At 43.2% G+C, this 27,067-nt stretch overlaps 1 protein-coding gene across 1 annotated transcript in view; it reads right to left on the bottom strand.

Moving 5' to 3' along the window:
• IPMK (inositol polyphosphate multikinase) overlaps positions 1-27,067 on the bottom strand; it is a 92,805-nt gene that overhangs the window by 31,033 nt on the left and 34,705 nt on the right. Inside the window, exons 2-3 of the mRNA XM_036734917.1 lie at positions 26,829-26,914; positions 9,583-9,679 (exon numbers count right to left, since the gene is read on the bottom strand). Of these exons, the coding sequence (XP_036590812.1) occupies positions 9,583-9,679; positions 26,829-26,914 (183 nt within the window). The remainder of the gene's footprint in view (positions 1-9,582; positions 9,680-26,828; positions 26,915-27,067) is intronic.

The raw sequence follows: 27,067 nt of genomic DNA on the forward strand, positions 1-27,067 counted from the left end.
ATAGAGTATCAGACAGAAGGGAATCTCAAAGTGAAGGCAGATTTGACTTATCTGAACAATAATGTTAGGCTGCTCACTCGGTTTCCACTCTTACAGCCCAATGCTGTCTGCACTACACTCTCATGCCTCTCTTAGCCATAAGTAATGAGCTAAGAGATCAATCACTGGAACCCCATTAGAAGGCCACAGCAAGGCTGCTGGATGCTAAGCCAAAGAGCTTGGAATCCCTTCAGGCTTCATTAGCTTTTCCCTGTGTAGGGGCCCTGTGGGTGCCAGGGCTAAAGTCAGCCTGAACCTATGACAGCCTGAACCATGGGGCTGAAGGGACTACAGGGAAGAGGAGTCAGACAGGTTGGGTCTGAACGAGTCTCAGGAACAGACCATACTCTAAAACTGTGCTGGTCAAAACCCCTTGTGGGGAGCGAGGCACTTGGGTGAAATTACACTGATCCCAAGACAATTCAGAACCCCGTACTCTACAAACTGGCTTGCTATACCTGTAACTTGTTAAGTCGTTTTTCAGTTGTGTTCAACTGTCTGTGACCCCATTTGGGGTTTTCTTGGCAGAGATGCTGGAGTGGTTTGCCATTTCCTTCTCCAGCTCTTTTTACAGATGACAAAACTGAGACAAACAGGGTTAAGTGACTTGCCCAGGGTTACACAGCTAATAAGTGTCTGAGGCCAGATTTGAACTCACACCTGTGCTACCTCGTGGCCCTCCACCTGTACTTGACTGGGGGATCAAATGAGATGACATACACAACTACTATGCAGACCTCAGCTATCAGAATCTTCATCCTATTCTGAGGTTGTTTTATTTTCCCTCAGCTACTTTGGGAAAGTTTGTTGGAACAAGGTGGCCAGAGAGCTCACGGGATGATAGAATGCCCCTGCCAAATCTAGCTATGGGGGTGGCTGCAATGCACAACCTCCCCCATTAGGAAAAAGAAAAAGCCCAAGGAAAGAGAAGGAAGACCCTGGAATAGTTGGTGGGTACCAACTGGGAATGCTCGCCACTGCCATATCAGGTAGTGAAGAGGAGACGGATTAATTTGGCCTTGATGTTGCTCTCATAGTAGTAAGCTATACAAAGCCTGTAAGTTCCTAAGCATAAATACAACTTCTTGGAGTTCTCGGAATCTCAGGGGTATCTAGTCCAACTCACACTGAAATAGAGATCCCACCTACAATAGCCCTAAGCCTCTGACTGAAGACCTCCACTGACAGAGAGCTCACTACTCTACTTTGGATAAACTTGTGTACAACTGATGTTATTAATATAAATGCTTGTGGCTCTGCTCACTTCACTCTGTACCAGTTCATATAAGTCTCTCCATATCGCTATGAAATCAACTGTTTCTTCACTTCTTAAAACACAATGGTGTTCCATCACATTCACAGGCCACAACTTGTTCAGCCATTCCTTGATTGAGGGGTCACCTTTTCCCAGCCTGTTGCTACCACAAAAAGAGCTGATATCAATATTTCTGTACACAAAGGATCCTCTCTTTCTTTGATCCCTCTGGGGAATATGCCTAGCCATGGTACAGCTGGCTCCAAGAGCACACATTTTTTAATAATAATAATAATAATACATGGCCATCATCATCATAACTACCATTTATAGAGCGCTTACCTTGTGCCAGGCACTGTGCCAAGCACTACACATTTGGCCTTCCCAACACCCCCAGGAGGTGGAGGAGCTGAGGCAAACCGAGGTTAAGTGACTTGTCCAAGGTCACAAAGCTAAGTTAATGTCTGAGGCGGGATTTGAACTGATTATTCCTGACCCCAGGCTCATTCTCCCTCACACATAATGCCAAATTGTTTTCCACATCCATTCGTGGGCCCACCAATGGGTACCCCTCCAACATCTGTCATTTTCCATTTTTCACTGTCTTTGCCACTATGACAGATGTACGGGGCAACCTCAGAATCACTTTATTTGCATTTCTCTAACTGGTCGTGATCTGGAACATTTTTTCACATGGCTACGATTGCCTACCTTTTCTCCCTTGAGAACTGCCTATTCATTTCTTAGGCCATTTATCAATTAGTAGGCAATGGATCTTCTTCTTATAAATCTGAATCACTTTGCTATAAATCTTGGAAGTGAGACCACTGTCAGAGAAACTTGCTGTAAAGATTTTTCCCACTTAACTGTTCCCCTTCTATTTTTAGCTTTATTCATTTTTTTATGTAAAAACTTTGAAATTTGACGTAACCAAAAGTCTCCCTCTTCTCTTCTGCGATCCTCTCCATGTCCTATTTGATCCTTCTCCATTTCTCCCATGCACAGATCTGATAGGTAAGTTTTCCATATTTCTCTAATTTGTTTATAATGTGACCTTTTATGTCAATTTATACAAAACACTAAAAACAGACAACTTTCGAAGGGCTGATTCCTGAAGACAAGTTCAGGAGGCCCCTTAACATGATGACATAAACTGTCCATTACCGAGATATGAGAGATGTTACAATAGGGTGGAGAAGTCTCTGGATGGAGACATCTCCATTTTCGTATAGATTTGAGCGAATCTGTTTTGCCTGATTTGCATCATGTTATAAGAAATTTGCTTTTAATTTTCCTCCCCAGTAGGGTGAGGGGGGAGATAAAAGACATGTTCATTTAAAAAAAAAATAGGAGTGTGAAAGATGTGAAATATTGCATGCACTTTTCAGATGCAGTCACTGTATTATTAGTTTTACTTAAATATTTTATTTTGGGGGCAGCTAGGTGGGGTGCAGTGGATAGAGCACCAGCCCTTGAGTCGGGAGGACATGAGTTCAAATGCAGACTCAGACACTTTCTAGCTATGTACCCTTGGCAAATCAATTAACCCCAATTAAATTGCCTCCAAAAAAAAAGTTTTATTTTGTTACAAGAGACCCCTCACAAACTGTAAGTGATATGTAAATGGATACACTATAAAAAACAAAATTCATCAATAAAACTTCAGAAAGAAAAGAAAACTGTAGTTACTGGCAAGTGTTCTCTCTCATCAAGCCAAACTGTGCCTCTACAGCTTTCACCTACTGCCCACGTCCTGCCCTCCTCAGGCCAATCCTTCTTCTGTGTGACTGTCACCACCCTCCACCTCATCACTATCCTCTGAAAAGGCCATACTCACAACTCACTAAATGCTTGACGAGCTGAAGTGAGCTCAACACCACAGACAGGGCTTGCGCCAGGTCAGGGCAGAGAGAGGCCTCTAAAAAGCATTCATCCTGAGCACTGTTTAATGCAACCTAAAGTCACACCGGCTTTCTTAGTTATCCTCACGTCTCACTGTCGGCTACAATGAACTCACATTCTGCTAAAATCTCCAGGTTTATATAAACTGTCAGTTAACAATGATGATAATTGCTTTTGTCTGGTGCTTTAAAGTTTGCAAAGTGCTTGACACAAAGTATCTTTTGGTACTCACAACACCTTGGGAGGTTAAATGCTATTATGAAGACTACTTTACAGACAAGGAAGCCGAGGCTGAGAGAGGCTGGGTCACTTGCCCAATCTAGCTGGGGAGTGACTGAGGCAAGATCTGAACTCAGGCTGTCAGCCTGCCTCCAAGCCCAGCACAGTATTCACTGTGCCACCTAGGTGCCTCTACCGCAGCCCCCCAATCTTATGTTTAATGCATCCTTTTGCAAAAATTCCAATAGTTTACTGAGTCAGCATACATCCTTTAAGGGTTTTGGGATTTTCACTGGCCCACCCAGATGTCACAAGCTCACTACTCTGCAAAAGACAGTCATCCAAAGTATCCAGGCCTTACATGATATAAATTAATGGCCTAAGGGATGACTAAAAGTAATGAGATGTGGTTGATATGAGAATAGATGGATCTGGGATTGGTTGAATGACTGAAGCCAGTTAAGTGGATGAGGTCAAACTGGAGAGAAATCTCTAGGAGTGCCCCAAGGATCCATTCTGGGCCCAAGAGATGAAGAAGATATAAAAGGATGAACTGAGTCTATACTTAATACTGATGACAGTCTGATCACACTTTGCTTCCCTTTCCTCCAGATGAGAAGTTGATTCTTTAAAATGGTCATTGAAAATGATTCTTTTTTCCAAAGATAAGGGCCCACAATATGAAGATGCTTTAGTCTGAAGGTGCCAATAATTAGCAAGTCCTATTTTCTAGAAAAGATCACATTACACATTTTGCAAAGACATTCATCAAACTAGAGTTTGGTGTGGTTTTATGAAGGGATATTCTCCTCTTTCAAGTTCAACCTCATAAGCCATAAAGATTTTCTGAAGGAAGAAACTTTTCACCAACAAATGAGGTCAATGGCATACCTCGATGGCCAGGGCAGGCTTCTGGCCCTAACTCACCAAAGTCTCTAGTCCTGGACTAACCTCTGCACCTGCCTTAGGAAACACTTACTTGGCTCAGGCCTACCTGATGACAAACTTCCTTATCCTCCCAACACTCAGAATAAATGAATGGTTTGAGCAACAAATGATATTAGCCTGGAGGTATCCATGGCTTTACAAACATACTGGCCCCCCCCCACACCCACATACATACATTTTCTGACTTCTACCTGACAAAATGGTGTGTACACAGATAAAAGATGATCCATTGTAGAGTTAGATACAAGAAAAGGAGAGAATAACACAGACTGTCCTAGGGAAATGTGAGGAGGGAAGATGAGCAAAGGTTTTCACAAAGGAGGAAATCTACAGCAACACAGGCATGCAGGCATGTGCATACACATGCACACACGAACACCCTCGCACAAACATCTCAAAAAATGACTCGATTATCACATCTTACGCTTCTTTCTCTCAAGTTAAAACATTACTCTGGATGCCAAAATACTTCTTAAAACTCTACTGTAACCATATATGGAGAAACTTAAAGACTTAACACTTAAAGAATTAAATGGCAAGTATCATTCCAATTCAAAACAATGAAAAGGAAAGTGCATATGGTGCAAAGGAGTCTCTCAGTTCTATAGCAGGAACCATACTCTACGTTGGCCACACAGTATTGTATCACAGCTGGGCAGAATGTTCTGTGGAGAGTCAGGGAAAACCCCCTCTGCCAAGTGCTGCCTCTCCCCCACACACGACAGCTGACTCTCTAGACCTCTCACAACAGTCTAGTTCCCAATCTTTGCCCACACTCCTCCTCCTCCCACCCTCAAGTTGAAGGCTAGTGAAGCTATTCATCTCTTCTCCTCTTATCCCCTTGAAGTTCCTTATCACCTCCCACTCTCTCTTCCTTTTCTTCACTCTCTTCTCCTTCATGACCAAACACCTTGAAAACACTATCTACAGGCAGGGCCTCCACGTCTTTTCTTCTTAGTGTCCTCTATTTGGTTCCCAATACCTGCTTTCTCCAAAGGTACTGATGCTTCTTCCTTTCAACGTGCTGAAGGTCACTGCTGATGGCCTTCTCCACACTCTGTCCTCTCTAGGTTTGTGACACTGCTCCCTCATGGCTCTCACCACCCCTACACAGGCTCCTTTGCTGGAGCTCAATTCACATCACAGCCACTAACTATCTGTCACTCAAGGTCAGCCGGTCTGTCTCTCTCTCTGCACTATCTCACTTGGTGATTTCATCGGCTCCCATGGGAGATGAAGATGATTCCCACATGAATACATCCTGAAGTGAACAAATCAGCTAGAAACCCATCTCTAACTGCCTGACGCCCCACGGCAGCTCCAAAGCACAACTCATTGTCTTTCTCTCAAACCTGCAGCCCTTCCTAGCTTCTCTATTAACTGTCAACGTTAGAACCCGCCTCCTAGTCACCCAGGCAGCAATATCAGCATCATCCCTGACTCCACACTCCTACTCCACATATCCAATACCTTCCCAGATCTTGTTATTTCTACCTTCACAGGCCTTCACTGCCCCTCAGCTGGACTACTGCAATAGCTTTCTTGCTGGATCCTTACTCCAAGGCATCCTCGACCCAGCTGCCCAGGTAATTATCATGGCACTCAATGGACTCTTGGCTCCTGACACCGCTGGGAACAAACAGGAAGTGCTCAATTTGGCATTTAAAGCTCTTCCAAACCTGGCCATCTCCTTAGATCTTATTCTACTTCATACACTCCACTTCAGTCCAGGCACGGTAGCCTCCTAGAACGCCCTCTCCTCTGGCTTTCTTCAAGACTCCATTCAAAGGCCATTTTATGCAGGAAGCACCCCACCCCCACTCCCCGAGCTTTCAGATTACCTTTCATCTCCTCCGTATTACAAGGTCTCCCAACAATCCCAGGGCACTTTTACGCCTATCCTCTCTAGCATCTTCCTATAAAGTCTGCTATATATGTTGTCTCCCTCATTAGAATGTACGCTCCATGGCAGAGGCCCGAAAGCTTGATAAGTCACTGCCTCACAACCTGACATCTCCTAGGCCATCCCCTCCATGTTGTACTCCCAGATCAGCCCAGGCTACCTCGCGGTAACTAATGGTGTGTAGTAGAGGCAGGACTTAGGCCAGCTTTAGAAGTCTCAATTAACATACCTGTGAAGGGCTCAGGCCCCTCCATATACTTGCTTCCTGAAGGTGAAGACCCCTATACCTAGCCTGGGTTTGACAGAGAAAAGATTAGAGCTGGTTTTTCTGTGCCAGAATACAAGGTAGGTCTGCTGCTCCTGTCAGTGCTCTCAGCTAGAGAATCAAAGCTGTAAGGGTTAGGGTGGCCCTTTCCCCTGATGCCCTCCCTCATTGGCATCTTCTTGGAGTGAGCAGATGCTTCCCACAAAAGGGTGAGCCCTGACTGAGATGCACACCCAGGCTTCTAGTGTTTACATGTATCTATTGAATCCATCTATTTTACCTAACCCCTTATAATAAAGTATTCTTTGTTTTCAAAAAAAAAAAAAAAAAAAGAATGTACGCTCCATGAGCACATGCCTGGTACACACTTAATAGCTGACTGCTGACTTAACAAAGAGATGGTCCTTCTCTTTGCAAAAGCAGCCCCTCTCGTGCATTCTTGATCCCATCCCCCCCCCCCCATCTTCCCCGGCAGAGTGCCCCTACTAGTCTCAAAGCTTCCAGTCTCTCCATATCTCCTAGTTCCTTCTCTGTTGCCTAGGAACATGCCCATGTTCCTCACACTTAAAAAACCCTCATTAGATGCTAGCAACCCCACAAGCTGCTGGCTTCTAGTTCTCCTCCCTTTCTCAGCCAAGCTCCTGGAAAAGCTGTCAATAGTTATGGCCCCCACTTCCTCTTCCCACTCTCTTCAAATACTCTCTACTCTGGTTTCCAATCCCACCATTCCACTGAAACTGCCATTTCCAAAGCTGCCAATGAGCTCTTAAATTGCCCAGTGTGATAACACTTCTGAGCGCTGATCTTCTATCACCCACCACCTCCTGGACATTTCAAAGTGGATGTCCCATAGCCATCCCAAACTGCCTTCATGCATACCTGAATTCACTCTATTTATCCCGAACCCACTCCTCTTCTGAACTTCCCTGTTTCAACTGAAGCCACCACCAACCTTCCAGTCACCCAAGCTCACAATCTCTGTACCTCTTCATTCTCTCTTACTGAGATAGATCCTCAGTTGACAAAAGTTGTCATTTCTACCACTACAGGGGCAGATAGGTGCAGCAGTGAATACAGCACCAAGCATGGAGTCAGTGAGATTCCTCCTCCTCAGTTCGAACATGGCCTCAGACATTTACTAGCTATTTGACTCTGGGCAAGTCATTTAACCCTGTTTGCCTCAGTTCCTCATCCTCCATGTAAAGGAGCTGGAGAAGAAAATGGCAAATCACTCCAGTATTTTGCCAAGGAAATACCCAAATTATGTCACACAGAGCTGGACGCAACTGAAAACGACTAAACAGCAGCCCAAAAACCCCTACACATCTCACATCACCAATCCCACAGCCACCTTCTCAGGTCAGGTCCTCATCGCCTCTCTGATTGCCCTGCCTCCAGTCTCTTCCTTCTCCAATCCATTCTTCACACAGCGGTCAAATCATTTTCTTAAACAGCATAAATCTGACCACATCACTCCACTGCTCAAATTCAAACTCTCTATTGTCTCCAGGAACAGATAAAAACTCCTCTGCTTGACCTCCCAGCTCTAACATGACCTCCCCCTCATACTGCAGGTAGTGCAGCCAAACTGAGTTTCTCTCATTTCTCATACATAGCACTCTACCTCTTACCTCCATGCCTTCATACTGGCTGTCCTCCATGGCTGAAATGGACTCCCTTCTCAACTGTCTCACTGAATCCCCAGTTTCCTTCACAGGCCCCCTCCCACAAGGGGCCTCTTCTGATATGCCCCTTGACAGCTGTTGGGATCTTGCCCCAAAAAAATCACCTTGGAGCTATAGCATGTACATTTTGAAGATACTTATGCAAATACCTGTTGTCTCTCCAGACCAGGCTGCCTATCCCCAGAATTAAGTGTACGACAGGTGCTTAATAAATCCTTGATAACTAACTTTCTCCCTCATTCTCCATTATTTCTCTCTTCTATACTTTTTTCCTTCCATCTCTATCTTTACCCTTCCTCTCTGCTTCCAGGAGCACCAAGAGACATGATGATTTAGTCCTGCTGATGGTGTGTAGGCCAAAAGGATGCTGATCTAGGTATGGGACTAGTTTTTTATCTTGATTTTTAAGAACAGGCAATGCATCTGTCCTGAAATGTCACCCAAAATTGCCTCCCCCTTAAATATAATGAAACAAAACATTCCCTTGGTCCATAAAGGCTCTTTTTCGTTTTATTAAAATATTAACAATAACATCATATTTGGTCACAATGTTACACGAGATGGTTTACTCTGAAAATGACAGATCAGGTAGGGGGCTTGGGGAGGAGGAAATTATGCTAACGACTGAGTACTAATCTAACAAAATACTCTGGGGCCTGCACTTATTACTGTAAATATGACATACGAAGTGACAAAGCAATGCCTCACTTGCTTTAGTTATAAATCTATTCTTCTACTAGGTAATACTTCTTTCACAGAAAGCAGTGTGTGCTTGGTTCTTTCCAGGACAGACACATAGTTGACTTCAAGGGCAAAGAGAACCTGCCTTTTTGCCAATGGTTAACTTTAGAAAAGAGTGACCCAGCCGCTGACTTCTCCCTCCAGCCCAGGTGCCTAACCCCCAATCCCTGTTTCTTGTTCAGTCTTATTGGGGAGTAAACAAGGATTCATGGGAACTCTTCAGCCTCATAGTTGAGAGAGAATCATGCACACATTGCTTCCTGTGAAAATAATTCTCAAAAGGAAGACCTGGAAGTACGTTAAACTAGGAATTTCTGTACTCTTAGCCAAGTAATTCTCCCCCAAGACAGGGAACAGAATTAGATAGCAGTAGAAATAGAAAATGAACGAGTAAATCTGGAATGAATAGCCAGTTCAATTATCAGAAAGCTGGTAATTTATTTTTATGTATGTCACTGAAGAAATTTTAAATGGATTTGTAAAACCTAGTTCTTAAGGATTAAGTTTGCTCTTTGAGTTCCTTTTCTTTTTCTACTGTTATCAGGTTTGATTTTAATTCCATGTTAATTCCAAAAAGTTATATTTAGCAATCGTAAATAGAAAATAGAGGGAAAAAATGCATTACCATTTGGTGCAGTAGGTGGTGACCAGATGCCATAGTATTTTGGCAAATATTTCCGTAGTTCTAGGAGAACACTGTCCCCACAATCAGCAGCATAAACCTAGAAAACGAGGGAAAAGAGAGGGTTTTTTTATCTTGCTTTCTTAATAAATCAAGACCACCATTTAATCTAAGGGAATAAGGTTATGGATCCATAATTCCTCGCCAGTTTTGCCTACCAGAGATAGCAATTCTCTTAATCTACGAGTAACCACCCAAGGGCAACGTAGTGGCAAATGTTAGGTCTAGGGTTACAGAGCACATGGGCCCAACTCCCCAGCTTTGCCACTTTGTGCCTGAGGAGCCTCTCTGGTCCTCTGTTTGAGCAAATGTAAAATGAGGAGTTCACCAAGATGGCCCAAGAGCTCCTTCTGACCCTCCCTCAATGATCCTATCATCCCCTGAGCACAGCTGAGGTCTAATCACAGTTCACTGGTTGATCAGTTAATATTACTTTTGGACAAAAAGAATACCCAGAAGTCCTCACGATCTGTTTGGAAGGTACTAGAAGCAAAAGTTCAAATTTTCTTTTTCTTTTTCCACAAGTATTTGAGTTCCAAATTTTAATTTTTTTTTTAAAAACCAAAATCTAACAAATCTTAATTACCTACAAACCAGAAGAAAGAAGTGGCAAGCTAGCAACAGCCAAGTCTCATAGAAGAAAACTAAGCACACTCATCCAACTGAGTCTTTCCTAATAAATTCTGCCATTTGCGGGATGGAAAAAATGCACTTGATCCTCCCAAAGAGCACAGTGTTAATGACAAACTGAACCTCCCAGCTCATTGTCCCCTCTAATGTAGGTTCCCTGGCTGGATTCCCTGTCTCCCATCTCTCCTCCCTATATCCAACAATCCTCAAAGCTGCCAAGATCAGCTTCCTGAGGAGTCAGCCTACCCAGGTCACTCTGGGACTCAAGGTCCTTCCAGAGCTCCTATAGCAACAGAAAAAATTACTAACTGCTCACTTAAGAACCTGCACCCTCTGGCTACAGGTGAGCCTCCTAGCCCAGCAAACACCATCAAGATACAGTGTCTCTCCCCTCCGTGCCCTATGCTGCCAGCCCAAAAGGCCCATCCTTTTCCAGAAGCTGTTAAAATCCACCCTTTCCCTTCACAGTTTAGCCCTGGGTCATCTCCTCTGTGCAAATATTTGCTGGTATGTGAACACCCAGCTCAAAGTCTTCTTTCCCTCCTCAGACTTCTCTAGATTTCTTCGGTAGGTATCTCACTCTACCTTGCATCATCATGCCCCTCTCTCTGGGTCCAGGCCATATCACCAGCCAGTTAGAGTTGGCAGCAGGGCAGTGCCATGACTAGGGCACTAGTCCTGGAGTCAGGTGGTACAAGCTGGGTAACCCTGGACTTAATCTACCTTCCTCAATTTCCCCCTCTCTAAAGTAGAGATAATAAGAGCTCCTCCCTGTCAAAGTTGTGGTGAGGATCAAATAAAATAACCATAGTAAAGGTCTCGGCAAACCTTAAAGCTTTGTGTAAAGGGCAAGCTAGCCTTAAAACTAACTCCCTGAAGGCAGGAAAGGCAAGGACCGAGCATGGTCTTTATGCCCAGTACCCAGCACACAGTTCCTGGACCACAGCAGGTACTTCACAAATGCTTGGTGAACTGAACCAAGCCACAAAAAGGCACAACTTCTGTGTGTAACTTCTGTGTGTTTGCAATATAACAGAGATGGCAAACACCCAAAAGAAGCTATTTTAATTATGATACTGGGAACACAGCCTGCAAAGTAAGTTTCTAAGGGAATGCTGGAGCAACAGTAAAGTACCAAGCTATTTCCAAAGATCCAAGAGAAAGGCCACAGAATCATGGGAAAAGTGCGACTCTGGAGCCCATGAACCCAGGTCCAAACTCTGCCCCGATACACACTTAGCCAGGCACTGTGCTAGGCTGGTGATAAATGCCATCTTATAATTCCCATTTACCTAACTGTGACATTACAGTTAATTTTTCCAAAACTCCAATTTCTTTTGGAAATGTTTTGTCATATAATATTTTGGGTTCAAATTCCATTAATATGGCAATAAAAATGAGTGAATATTGCTCTCATTAGATTCAACTTGAGGAGGAAAGAACATACACACTCAATTGGGTATCTTACTCCACAGGAAAGTAAGGAGAAGGGGATAAAAAGGGGGGATGATAGAAGGGAGGGCAGATAGGAGGAGGAGGATCTTGCCCTACAAGAAAGGGGAAAGGGGATGGGGGGGGAGTGGGGTGACAGAAGGGAGCACTGACTGGGAAATGGGGCAATCAGAATATATGCCATCTTGGAATGGGGGGAAGGGTAGAAATGGGGAGAAAATATTGAAAAATAAAATATTAAATAAAAATGATAAAAGAAAAAAATGGTGATAAAATTGGTTTCTAGAAACATTTTAATACTTTAGGTTTTATTTTCAAAATAATGTTGAGGCCAATGTGTATCACACATACAGATATAAATCTTTTAATGTTGACAAGAAAAATGCATGCTATCAAAGAAGCCAGACCCAATTACATCATACATCATATCACTTTCAACTAGTTGAGGTGTTCTCTGGGGTTTCTTTTGTTTTAAGCCAAAGCATCCTAGGACCCATCACTTCTATCAATGAAAGATGACTTACTACTACTGAGTCTGTGCAAATTAATTATAATCACACTTCAAGATAAGGAGGATAAACACGCAGCCTGGTATATAGCAAATAAACCTACTGACTGCTTGACTTAGACCTGAGTTCAAACTCTGACCCTTGTTAGATACGCCTTGATTTTCTCATCCAGTAAAGGCTGCCCTCCCAAGGCTGGCAGGAGGATCAAACGAGCAAGTTTGACAGACCTTCAAGTGCCACAGAAATCTGAGCTATTATTATTTTTGGAAACCAGTTTCTAACACAGACTAGGCAGCTGCCAGGATGAGGACACTGTGCTCCAGCCCGCATGAGGAGAATTTCCTCACCTGGGAGATCCCTATCCCTATGCTGTACATGAACTACTACACTAGGATACTATGTATATTAGAAAACACAAAAATAGAAATACTAAATAAAGACATACTAAAATAGAAATACTAAATAAAGACAAAAAAATTTAAAAGTATTGTTATTAACAATACCAAAAAATTTGCTCTCACTAAAAAAAAAATCCTTTTAGTAAGAGCAATATATACCTTTTTTTAAAAATCTTGGTTTAACAATTTGGAATTGCTGCTACTACTGCATGGGTTTTCTCTTCTTCTCTTCCCTCCCTCCCTCTTCCCTTTCTCCTTCTCCCTTCCACCCTACCCTCCACCGTCCTCCCCCAGGGCCCAAAAACATTCACATGGTGTGGTACACTTGGGAGAGGATGGAAGTGGGGGTGGGTGAAAAGGGCATAGACACCTAGGCTTGTCTGCCCGCTCACCTGGGGAGGAGCTCAGCCTTCACAAGGAGAAAGCAGGATAAAAGCAAAGTGGACAATTGTTCACCAGAGTGATGGAGAACAAAGCCACTCCAGTGGCTCCCTATCACCTCCAGGACCCAAGGTGAAGTCCTCAGTTTGATTTTCAAAGCTCTCCTCCCCATCTTTCTAGTCTTCTTCCACCTGACTCTCCACCTCCCCCTGCTCTGCAATCCAGGGACACCCTCCATATCTCCTGACTTCAGGTATTTCCTCTTCTGTCCCCCACCTGGACTGGTCTTCTTCTTTCCTCATCTATGCCTCCTGCTTACCCTAGCTTCCTTCCAAAGGCCCGTTTAAAACCTCAACCTTCTAGGACAGGGCTGTCCAAAATACAGCCCGTGGGCCGCATGTGGCCCACAGTGCAATTTTTTATGTGGCCCACCTGTGGCTTCTAATTTTCACAAGCAATAAAATAAAATAATAATTTTCATGGAATGCATATTAGATTTTTTAATTCCATCACTAATAAATAATCTTATTGATATTAATTTTCTTTGGTGTTTTTAATCAGTATTACGGATGGAACATATCACACAGAATTTTCATTCGATCTGTGGGATGCATTCCACCTGCACAATGCAGACTAGTCAGTATGCACCTACCTTCATACTGTTGCGTTGTTGCTTTGTCGTTTTGTGTTTGCTTTCGCGCTTTGCACCTTCACCTGTCATATTGATGACACGCATTCCCCCACTTTCTATTAGTGTACAGTATGTTTTATTCTGGGTGCGGCCCTTGAATTATTTTATTTTAATGAGGCCCTAAGATAATCTAAGGTTGGACAGCCCTGCTCTAGGAGAAGCTTTTCCTGATCCCCCTTAATGCTGTGTCTTCCTTTTGCTGACTGTCTCCAATTTATCCCATATACATCATTTGTATCTAGTTGTCAGACAAATGAAAAGCCTGAGAGACAGAGTTTCTGAGTAATTAATTACCAATTTATTTCATTAGGCTAGCTGAGAATCGATAAATTGATGGTCAATGGTTTCTCTCGGTAACCAAAACAAAACCATGGAGATCACGGAAGGCTTAAATACTTTAAAGGAGGGTGCCCTTGACAGGTGAAAATCAATCTTGATCAGTGAACAATTCGTGACAGAGTAGACTTTCCAATGAGGAGCTAGCCTTTGGTTCCTCCTGCTGAGAAGGTAGCTTGATTGTGAGACTGGCTGGACAAAAGAATCCATCTCTACCCAAACCACTCTGATTTGATTTTCTCCTTCATGAGTTAGGTCACCCTAAACTCCAAAGTTGGGGGGGGAGGTCCTCAATACTTTAGGGATAGAATTCATCTAGATTGGATTTTGTTTACACTCTAAACAGAAGGTCTTCTAAGTTGGGTGAGGTCCTCCTGCCCAAGTGTCCAGAAGGATTTGGGCATTTCCTTCAGAAACTGACCAACTGGCCTACAGGGGCTGTCCTTGAATGAGAAAATAAGGGGGGAAAAATCTTAATCCTAATAACTGGTTATTACTATAATAAAAATAATAATTTCTCTCACTTGTTTGCATATTGTCTCCCCCATTAGATTGAGTTCCCTGAGAGAAGGGGCTATCTTTTTGCCTTTCTTTCTGTTCCCAACACTTGGTACAAGCCCTGGAATATAGCAGGCATTTTGTAAATGCTAGCTAAGTACAAATGGCCAACAAGTTGGGCCACAAATTGAAAGGAGAAGGAGAGCAGGAAACTGCAGAGTTCCTTTAATAAGCCCAGCTTCTCCAAGAAACCATGACCCTTCTTAGAAACTCTAACTTTCTTCCAGTGCTATTGTACAGCTCCAAAACACAAACTGAAGCCTCTAAAGAACTGAAAATAAGAGACCCACAGAAGGCAATAAGCAGGTTCATTTTAGAGATGAACAGGCTGCACCAGAGAACTACTGTGAGGTTCTCTGAACAAGAGAAACTGTTATTAGGCAATGTCTCACAAAAAGAGATGGACCAGTCACATGGTAAGAGAGGATGCAGGACCAGTCACAGTGCTGAAGTGGTACATTCTCAATTTCAGGAGAAAAATGAAGAGCACCTCAAACCCAATAGGACAACCCACTGTGGCAAATTTATGGGAAGACAGGGATAAATATGGCACAGGACGGGCAGGCATGCCACAGGATCCAAATCTACCTTCCTTGAGGAACATCCAAGGCTTAATAAGTATTGAGTCATCCAGTGCTATTAGTTATCAGCTACCAATCTGAAATAGCTTCATCAAGGCACTGATAAAAACGCTCCCAAACACAAGGTGTGTCCTAGTAAAGTGACAGTTAACCATTAATGAACAATTATCTGGTCCTGTCATTCACAGGATTTTATAGTCATAGATGTTGAACTTGAGGGTACTTGAGGTTATCACACCCATCGCCATGATTTTACAGTTGAGAAAACTGAGGTCCAGAGAAGGGAAGGTACTTGTCCTAGGTCACATAGATAGTTAAGAATCTAAGCTGGGATTTGAATCCAGTCCTCTGACTCTAGATCTACAACACTCCACTGAATCTCTTTGCAGGTTCCAAATCCACCTAATTATACCACAACCCAGCCCACATCCCTTCAGCTTTCTCACAAGGAATAACAGGACTGTCAAATATTCTGCTAAGATCTAGGCTAGGGCTGTCCAACCTTAGGTTTTTATTGAAACAATAGACAATATATTTTGATTTGCTATTTTAGTGAGAGCTCTTTGGTAGCTCAGCTTCATTTACTAAAGCATTTAAGTAAATTTCTATGCCTGTAGGTGGGCCTCATTTTGGACATCCCTGATCTATGCAAACAAGTGTTTGAAGAGAACAAAAAATGTCAGAATCACTACCACCCTAACACACCACTTACACTTTTCAATTTCATCTTGGGTCTTGGACTCACATGGCTCGGTAAGAAAACTATTTTCAGAGAGAGCCTTAGCCTATACAATCCGCTTATCAGAATTAATTTTTTTCTACTTTAGGCATGAGAAGAGCAGAGGAAATTCCTATCCATAGCAAAACAGTAAATAAAACAAAAAGCCAAACCTCTCAACAGTACAAACTTTCCATTTATATTCTGATGAGAAAGCATTTAAATAGCTTATTATCTAAGCAAAGTCAGGTTCTCTTGCTCAAGTCCTTTTTCAGATCTAAGAAATAGTAATTCATGTAAAGCATGTAAGTCAAGCCAGGTGACCTCTCCTCAGGAATTATGGATGTCTTTGTTATGAGTAATAGCAATCCAATAGAGTCTTCCATTAAATCTTATGAGGAAAAAAATATGAAGCAGTCTTTCTCATACAACTTTGCAGGCACAAAAATAGAAATGTCCTGAAAAAGCAAGATATCAATTATATATTAAGTTATATAAGAAAGATGAAAACAAAAAAGTTTGTCTACAGAAATTCTATAAATAAGAGACTGGCCGCCTATACCAAGAACATTTTTTATTTAAAGTATGGCTTCATGCTTTTTTTTTTTTTTTGCTAGAATAGAGGCACTGAAGGTATAACTAGATGGTCCAGTGAATAGAGCACTGGGCTAGGACATCAGGAAGATCTGAGTTCAAATGCAGTCTCAGACACTTACTAGTTGTGTGTCCTTGGACAAGTCACATAACTTGTTTGCCTCAGTTTCCTCATCTGTAAAATGGGGACAAGCACAGCACCTGGCACACAGTAGGCAGGGAACAGCAGGCACCACAGTAGAGGACAGGGTATCAGAGGGAGGCGGAGGAATGAGAGTCAGACCAGGAAAAAGGAAAGGGCACCAGAGAGTAAATCTAAGGGGAAAACAGCCCAACATACTCTGCCTTGAAAAGAGTCTGAAGTTTAACCAATAAACACTAGGAAGTCACTGAAGATTTCTGGGCAGAGGAGAGTAACTGAACTGGCAGAACAAGATGAGTGAAGGCGGTAAGACCAGTGAGGTCCCACTACAAACTACACTCATGTCCCCTTAACACCAGGCGGGCCCTTGCTGACTGATGCACAGCAGACTTTTTATTCATCCAATCACTATATCCTTACCAGCAAGCTTCCAATGCCACCGCTGCCCAGGGGGCTCTCCAAAGAGGAGCGTGTCTTCCGCCCTCTCATAGGAGCTTCCTCATCAGAACCTTGCTACCACTTCAGCCGTCCTTTTCTGCCTCCCCCTTGGGTTAAGAGGCTCTCTTTAACAAGAGGAATCCTTCCATTGGATCCCATCCACCCAAATCTGCTTTGAAAGCTTGCTCGAACTACCATTTCCCTTTCTGTTTGTTAGGCTTGGGTTCGAGGAATTTCTGGAAACTAGCTCTCCCTCCCTGTCTCACCCAGACTGCGAGTGAGGCCCCAATCCCACTGCTGATCAGCATGGCAGTTCTGACCTGCTCCATTTCCAACCTGGGCCGGCTCACCCCTCCTCACCCCACTTGGTGGCCCTTGATCTCCAGGGCTCACCACACTGATGCAGGACTGATGGCAGATACCCAACAGGCCTAGAACACTGGAGCTCAGCCTTTCCCAGTGCAAGCATGTACTAGTCTCAGCCTCCCAGGGGCAGGAATTACACATGTGCTCCACCACACCCAACACATCCATCACTTTCCCTTCTCTCACATATCTTTCATTGTCTGTATCTCCTGCATCCTTCGCCACTGACTACAGACATGGTAAACTTGGCCTTAACCCCATCTCCCCACAACAGAACATCATACTAGTTCCCAGTCCACTTTCATGGCTAAAATTCCCAGAAAATCCTACACTTGATTCTCTACTCCCTAGCTACCTATTCTTATGAGAACTGGCAATCTGGTTTCTGAAGCTCCCATTCTAATAAAACTGCTCTCTCAACTGTCACCAATGTCTTCAACTGCTAGATCCAATGGCCTTTTATCATGACCCACACTCTTTCCCTTTACAGACAGAGAGGATAGCAGAGATGCACACAACTCTGGAGCAAAGTCTTGGATCCTGATGCTGGGGGAGTTTTGAGAAATGGAAAAGAGAAGGAAATAATAGCTAAATGGCCTCAATCTTCTCAGTGAAACAGACTAAATCATCTGCTTTAAATTTCTGGAGGAATGTGCATAATGATGAGCCCATGAGGAAAGAGGAAAATTTTCATCAGTCTCCATGAGGAATAAATAGGAATGAATGTATTAAGAGAAGAAGACTCTAAGACTCTAAAGCAGCAGTAAGGATTCTGCTAAAATGATATTCCACCAATGGAGAGTCCATAAAATTAGCTTCCTTTAGGCTTTTCCCCATTTACACTTATCAGCCCTGCAACAGTTAAATGAGAAGATGGATCTGAGGTGGTGTGAGGATGAGAAATCCTCCTCACACAGGTAAAAAGGATTATTATGTCAGGAACAACGGAAAATTAATGAGCAAAGAAACCTGGTTGGGGAGGGGGAGGCACCGATGAATTACTCAAGTGGCAGAGATCATAGAGTCAAGGATAGGTAGAAAGGAGAGAGATGTCAGAGTAAGAAGAAAACAGAGAAGAGAAATCAAGAGCCTGGGCGTCACAGTAAGGTCAAGAAGAAGGCTGAATGTGAATGAAACAGGGAGAGACATTTCAAAGGTCGGTTCAACAAGGATCAAGCACTTGTGTGGGTTGCACAAAAAGATCAAAAGGCCCTGCCCTCAAGGAGCATGAATGAACAGAGATAATTCAATATAAAAGATATACGAGGAAATGCAACGTAATAAGGGGCCTCTCATAGGAAGTAACAGCCAAGCTCTACAGAAACCTCCAAGACTGTGAGTTACACAAAAGATACACTGGCAGAGGCAGTTTGTTCATACGTGAGTGTCTCAAGGCCCTTACTCCTATCCTAAGGTTGTCTCTACACAGATAACTAATGTTAATAAAGGGAGAGGAAGATGAGTCAGCAAACGAAACTGGGAAGGAATAACCAGGTAGGAAGAGAACCAAGAGAGACCCATGTCCTTCACAGTCCACAGGACTTATATGGAAAGGATGAGAGACTCGAGGGAGGACCTGAGGAACAGGCCTGGCTTCCAGAGTAGCATGGGGCCTGACATGACAAGAGAGAGCATTGAGGTCTTCTTCTGAGGCCTTTGGTGCCCGGGGTATTCAGTGACTCTGGTCAATCTGAAGAACAAAGGCTTTGCTCTGAAAGAGCCCTCACTCTCCCCTTCCAGGGGGGCTATGCTATGGGAGAGAGCTTTTTTTGCCCATTCCAATTCTCCTCTTTTCCCAGCTGGCAAGAGAAATGGCTCTTCTACTCTCTGAGGTAGCAACATGGCAGGACCCACTAAGCTAAAAGAGATCTCAAGTGGTAACCCACTATCATCCTCCTTTTAGGAATAAATACTTGTCTCTTATTTTTAGGATCGGGATTGTAGTAGAGGTCTTCTATAATCAAACACTCCTCATTTTATGGATGGGTAAGCTGAGGCCCAAAGGGATTAAACCACATGCCCAAGGATCACACTGGGGGTAAATGTTAATACTGACTGTTAAGAATTCTATCTTCTTTTCAGTAGAGCAGTAGAAGACCTTAAGACTGAAATGTTACATATGCTGCCCAGCCACAATTTCCATTACTTAACTTTTTCTATTACAAGAGACAGCATAATGGGATGGGGCCGTGGCGGGGAGAGGGTTGGGGGGGGGGGGGGACGGGATGACAAACATCTAATATAGCCACAAAGAATGGCAAAGTAAAAACAAAAGGTTTCAAAAAAAATTTTAATTCTATGCCTACCAAAAGAAATTGTTCCGATGTGTTTATATTTATCGAGCTAACAATTTCCCCATGTGGCTGGTAATTCTCATTAAATGCTTCTCTTGAGCCAAATTTTATCTTCAATGCCTCAAAGAAGGTCCTCTATTGGCCACCGTCTCACCTACTGTTTGAGTGTTTACTGACCTTTAATATATCTGGGGTATGCCAGGCTCAGTAAGACACAGGAAGATAGAAGTCTAGCGTTTGCTAAATTTCCCTGCCTTGATAACAATGAACTGCCAATAAAAAAAAAAGCCTTCCCCAATTCACCTTTCATCTATTATTATAGCTGTAATGCTGACTGATAGTTAAAAGCATTGGCCACAGCTCCAAGTAACAAAAAGCTCAAGAGAAAAAAACCATGTTGCATTTGCTTCAAGAATCCTGTCTGAGATGGAGAATTCTGATAGTGCCCTGGGAGCAATCAGGCAGCACAGGCAACCTACAATCCCAAGCCCAGATGGGCCAGTCACGTAGTCAGTCATGGGAACAGATGGTCCAGATCCTTCCCAGGTTAGATTCTCTGGAAAGCACAAAGGCCTGCTTAGAGGCCCAAGGGCATGGCGAGCTGATCCCCTCTGATTTTACCTTTACAACAGAATAGTATGTTGCTATGTCTTCAAGAACAGAGAGATGGCAAATAACAGTGATAGGAAATGAAGTAGAGAACTCTAAAATCAGCTTTCTTTCTTTCCCTTCTCCTCATTTAATTTTTAGGATAAATCTGCAAGTGAGAAGTGCTTTGCAAATTGCTGATAAGAAGCTCATAAACAGCGATAAAATAATGTCCTGTGCCTCTTCTTTATGATGTTTTACTGAATAATTTTCCAGCAGCTAACTGCTTGCACTAATATTACTTCTTGATCAAGGATGATTTCTAAATGAGTTAAGATTCCCCAAAAGAGGTTCTGTGTAAAGCAACTGAATACATAGACTGAATCATGTCCCTCTCTGACTTAGATTACCTTTTCAGAGCTGATTCCAATTAGGAACATCCTATATGTGTCAAGGCATGAGCAAGAGCTGACCTGGCTGCTTCCAGACAATCACATGAGCTAACTTTGTGGATGATAAACCTCCTCATTACATCTGGCCAGCCACGTGTAAACTCAGCATTGAAGGATTCTAGGATTTTAGGGATGACAAAGCAATCTCCTTATTGGCCACTGAGCAGGAAGAGCTGCTGCCTCAGTGGGTCTATATAAAAGGGAGTGACCTGCCCTCAGTCACCTCTTCTCTTCTAGGGTGCAGAAGCAGTTAAAATTCTACCCCTTGAGGGACAAGGAATGGAGGCCACCCTTCCCCCACTAGGGCCCCATGGCCATCACTCCCACATGGCAGCCAGAGAAGAGGGACTGCACCAGGTCATCTTAAACCTGGGTCGCCGACTGCCCTTTCCACTTTATGCTTCCTTTCCTGAGTAAAGGTGACAGACAGAAAAGCAACCCTAAGCTTGGCATGTCCAGTCTTGGAGCCAATCCTGAGAATTCAAGATCTTGCTGGATATCCTGGGGCCCTTAGTTAGAGGTGACTGGTGGCAAGGAGTTCTGGTCTTCCAGAAAATGCCTCGTACCTAAAAGATATAGGCAATCCCTGGCCTGGCGTGCAGAATAGACCTACCTTGAGAGTGTGTGAGGTAAAGACAATGTGAAGACTTCACAGGGAAGATATGTATAAATATATATCTATATCTATACTAAGAAATGTTTAAAAATCAAGAAATGGGGAAATAGGGAAGTGGAAAAATTCTGAGACCGTGAGAGTCTGATGGCTCAGCCTCTGGGAAAGTTTACCCTGAAACTTTTTGTTCTTTCTTCTGGTTCTTGTTTAAAGATTTGCTCAGTAAGAATGGGGGCACTTTGACCTGCTTTCCTTTACTGTAAAAGTATTGTAGAAGAATGGAGAGGGTCTCCCTCTCCCCCTATCCTACTCTCCTTCTTCAGATTTATAGATGTCACCTCAGTTGTAATCATTAACTAAGGGAATGGGAATTGGAGTTTCTGTGCCTCAATTTCCCAGTTCTTTGTCTAGCTTCGTGCTCAGATTGTAAGCCCACCTCCCAGCCAATGGTGAGAAGGGTCAGAGGTGGGAGGGAATTCTCTTGCCTTAGGTACAATTATTGGTGCTTTGCCCCTTGTACTCTGCCTCCTTTGCTGGTTCAGTTCTGGGCTAGTAGAGGATGCCCTATTCTTGCGAGAACTGAATAAAATTCAATTTCTGTTCCCACCTTGAGATGGCTCCTTATTAGTAGTATTATTATTTGGTGAGGGTCAAATACCCCACACAAGAGGAGCTGGGGGGGGGGGGGTTGGGGGGGTGGGCAGCAGATTAAAACATAAAAAACAGCTTTGTTTTCCGAAGTTTAAATCTCAGCTTCCCAGGAGAGCCTAACTGCAGCCATTACTGCCATTGGGGTATGCTTCCTAATGTCAGTGTACACTTTTATGGGTCTTTATGTCCAGAAATTCCTTTGTGTGGAATAAATATCCAAGTTCTGCCTGATCTATACCGAGTGGGATGGTGAAGGCCTCTCATGGAATCTAGACCTCGGCCTTTCTGTGAGTTGAGTGGGATGAATGGTGGTGGGGACCTCTGGGCATGGCTCAGGGCTTCTGATTGACAGCTAGGCCTAAGTCTAAGAGTTACTGAGAAATCACCTGACTTATAGGAATCGGGAACTTAGAGTAGCTGGACCCACTTCCTCCCCACTACCACCTCAGCAGGAGCTTCACCCAATAAGGAAAAAGATGTTTTTATGAGCTTGCATTGGCTAAACTAGCATTTCCTTGTTCCTGGGTTAGATTTCTCGCGAGACCGTGAGCCTAAACTCCACCAATGAGGGTGAAGGTCAGTGGTGGGAGGAGGATGGAACCATTAAGGTATACAATCATGTTTTACTTCCTGTACCGCACCTCTCCTAACTAGCTGGCTGCTAGGGGTGATGACGCCCTTTCTCTCGAGATCATAATAAAGAAGTTTTCTGTTTCTACTTTGAGAGACCTCCGACTCTTTTAATTAATTGCTGGAGGGTGGTGTCACCCCACACAATACTCTACTATGAGTACCTTTCTCTTCACTGCTTTGGGGAGAGCCTGGACAGGAGCTAAAATCTAAGCTTCATAAATCCTTCCCCAGAATTCAGGTTTGGGGTATAATGAGCCAAAGAAAGAATGAGAAAAAGGAGGTTGCCATTTCCTTTGGGCGGTTTCCTGAGGGCTGGACCTGACCTGACTGCATGTATGGTTCTGAAACATACATACAGAACCCTTATTGAAAAGGGACAGTAAAGATAGCTTTGCTTCAGAATTGTGATTGCATATCAACTCCCAATGCAGACACTTTCCACACTGCCAACTGACAGCCCTTTAAAAACCTGTCTGGCAGCAGCTGAGGTTCAGCAACCCACCCCGGCATGACAGCCACTAAGTCTGAGGCAGGACTTGAACCCAAGCCTTCCTGACTCCAAGGCCAGCCATCTACACAGTACTCCATGCTGCCTTTCTTCCTCATCCATAAAAGGCAGAGCAGAATGCCTACAGCCAAAGGTTCTTGTGAGACCCAAATAAGACCATAACTGCAAAGTGCTTTCAGATCGTAAAGACAAATATGAATGACAGTGATTGTTAGAGAAGGAGGGTAGCTCCATGGAAAACACTAAATGTGGGGTTTTCCTCCTGACTCTGCCCCTCAATCACTACCTGTCCAAGCCATTGTCCAACACTGTAATTAGCCTCATAGAACTAAAGAAAGGGCCTGCTCCTTTCACCCTACAGTGTCCAAATCCCTTCATTTTGAAAATGAGGACACTGGGCACCAGAGAGGTTAGGAGATTTGAAGGCGGTATAACAGACAGGGACAGCACCAGAAACCAGAAAGACCTGGGGTTCGTTCACATGTGCCTCCGACCCTTACTTGCTGTCTGATCGGAGGCAAAACACCCTCTCTGGTTTCAGTTCCCTCATCTGTTTGCTTCCTAGAAGGCTAGATTACTTCATTAACAGGGAACTCCCAAGGTGGAGATTCTCTCCCCTGATACAACTTAAGAACTCTTGGAATAGAAAACAAGTTAAATGGCTTATCCATGGCTATGTAAGCAATGTATGCAAAAAAGAAGAATTCAACCCAGGTTTTTCTGACTCCAAGACCAGTCCTCTCTTATTCTGTGCCTCCTTTCTTGCTAAATTGTAAAAGGCAGTGATGACGTCTGTAATACCTACTTCAGAGGGTGCTACATAAGATAATGTAGGCAAAGTGCTGGGCAAATCTTAAAGGGTTTTATAAGTGATAGGAGTAAGTGCTTATTACAATGATTATTAAATAACTCCCCAAGATCATTTATGCTCACTTCAGCTAAGTCAAGAAATCAAGAAGGATTTATTAAATGTCTACCATGGGCCAGGCACTGTTGGACACTCAGGATCCAAAAACAAAATGAAACATTCCCTGCCTTTGATGAGTTCACATTCATTCTATCATGGGGCCACACACACGTATACACAAAATAATACAATGTCATTCTGCAAAGAAAGCCCTAGAGTTGAGGATGAGGTGGGGAGGGAGCACAAAGGCCTCCTGCAGGAGACAGTACTTGAGCTGAGCTTAAGAAAATTCTGGATTCTAAGAGTCAGAAATTAGTTTAGAGTACATTACTGGCATAAGAGACAGACAACCAGTGCAAAGGCCCATAGAAGGGGAGTGAAACATGTGACAAAGAGCAAGATCAGATGGATGAGTGAAGGTACATCATAGATAAGAAACCTGAAAAGGTGAGCTGGAACTTGGTTGTGAAGGGCTTTAAATGACAAACAGAAGAGCTTTTTAAGTCTCCTAAAATTTTGGGAAACAAACCCCATAACAACTGAGATCCCAAAAAAGCAGTAGTCACCATTCCTCGTTCCTTTGTGAAACATCCATTTCATTTCTTGTTAAGGACAAATGGGCGTCACTGTCTTAACTACATAAATAAATTAACAATGTTAGGACACAGAAATCCATCAACACTCATGACCTTGCCAACAATGTGATCCTTCATGCACCCAGACACACCCTAAAGAATACTAAAGGCATTAAAACGGAAAACCAAGTGGGACAAGCCAAGTGCATCCTGCATCACTAAATAATTAAATGCTGATATGACATCCAAATGTCCAGGCCCTGGGCTGGACAAACTCTTATGTCACAGTTAATTATGGAACAAATTAGCAGGGGGCAAGATTAATTCAATATTAGTCATAATAAAAACAAAAGGTTTTCTGCCTTCATTACAGTTCTTAACTGCAGTGAATAAATAATAATTGAATGGAATTTCTGAGATATGTAAGAATATGCCCTTCCATTTGCCTGAAAGAACAGAGGCTCAGTAAGTACTGTTAAATGTTAAATACTTGTCACGAAGGAAGAAGGTATTCTGGTACCTAACAAGGGATTATATTTGAAACTCCTTCTCCCGAGAAATAACTGTACATTGTGAAATCCCTCATTTTTCTTCCCAGCTCCTAGCATTAGTAGGATTTAATCTATGTCATTCATACTGAAAATCTGTTTATAGATATGCACATATAGGTATGGCTATATGGGCAAGGACAAAAATATTTAACTATTCCAATGGCACAAAGGTGAACTTTCAAACATGGAAAATACAAACTACGATGACTCCTACCAAGGCGGAAATAATAACGATGACGACGACAGAGACGATGATGATAATGACAGCTGCACCTACTATGATACAGCACCTACTATGTGCCAAGCACTGTGCTCACAAATGTTACCTCGTTTGATCCACACAACGGGAGGTAAGTACTCTGTTGTCCCCATTTTACAGTTCAGGAAACTGAGGCAAACTGAAGTTAAGTGATTCGCCAAGGGTCAAGTTAAACGACTTTGCTAGTAAGTGTCTAAGGCTACATCTGAACTCAGGTCTTCGTGCCTCCAGGTCCAGTGCTCTATCCACCTTAGCTGCTTGAAAGAGTTCAAAGGACATGATGAATCACATGTACTCCTAGAACCAATTTAACTATATTCAAACAAATGTCACCAATACCTGACCACCAGGTGAGAGGTTGCCATTTTGTTTTCTTATTTAACCAAAGCAACTCACAAAGACCATCTACTAAGGAGAGAACAGCCACACCAACAAAATCACTTGGCTCAGAAAATTAGGAAAAAAAAGAACCTCTGAGATCATGTATTCAATACCTGCCCCTTCTCCCATCTCCCACCCTCTACCCCCTCCCAGTTTCAGGGAAGAAGCAGCAGAGTCCTAGATCTAAGACTGAAAATAAAATATCCTTATTCACGGTCTAGGGCTAGTTGTCTGGCCTGTTGGAACAGAAGCTTCTCAAGAGTAGAAGTGTTTCACTCTTTGTCCTTGTATGCCCAGCACCTGCACAGCAGGCACTGAGTAAACACTGAGTGACTGGCTGATTTCGCCCTGCCTCTATTCATTTTCATTCCCAAGCTGGCATTTATTCACAGCCCTCAGAGGAGTCAATGTAACCATGTGCAATGGCAGAGCTTGACTGAGAACCTGCTTCCTCATCCAGTGCTCCAGGAAGAGAATCTTTTATCTCACAAGCATTACTATATAGAATTATAAAACTACATAAACCTAAGCTAAAAACAGGTCACTCAAAAAGTCGATTCTGGACTCTTTCACAGCACTGAAGAAAGTGGCCCAATCACTGATTTCCTCACATCAGTACCATTCAACCCTACTTCCCTTCCTGCTGTTGGAGAAAAGCACTTTAAGATGAGAGGGGCCATAAAGTTCAATTGCCTCCCAAATGAAGTGAGAAGCCAAGGTTCCTGATCACAAAGGTCATCAATGGCTCAGTCGGAACAACCTAACAGGCATCTCCTGACACTGGTCCCACAGCCCAAACTACCCTGCTCTCGTCTTGGATGCACAATCCTGACACATTTCAAATCCTACTTGATATGTGGCCCAAATAACTGGAGTTCTCTAGTAACAAAAGGATTTGAACTATCCCACAAACAGATTAAGAGAGAGCAGTTGGAAAGATTTCTCTCCAAACTACAAAACTCATTCCATTCAAGGTCTCTTACTGTGCTGTAGAAATCCAGCTCCCTCGGGCCTCGAGGTGGTGGCTGCAACTGCTTCAAGACTGTGCCATCTGGGTGCTGCAGGATGCCTAGGAGACAAAAGGAAAGGCTGTCAACAGTTTAATATAGATACATTTTGCTTTCATGCAGAGATCTGTTCCTGAAATGTAACATTTTTATAAATCTCGTCTTTCCCCCTACTAATACATATTTTTATTTTCTGTTTTTTCTGGGAGGGGAAT

This window comes from Trichosurus vulpecula, chromosome 8, assembly GCF_011100635.1.
Source record: "Trichosurus vulpecula isolate mTriVul1 chromosome 8, mTriVul1.pri, whole genome shotgun sequence".
NCBI classification, from domain to species: Eukaryota; Metazoa; Chordata; class Mammalia; order Diprotodontia; family Phalangeridae; genus Trichosurus; species Trichosurus vulpecula.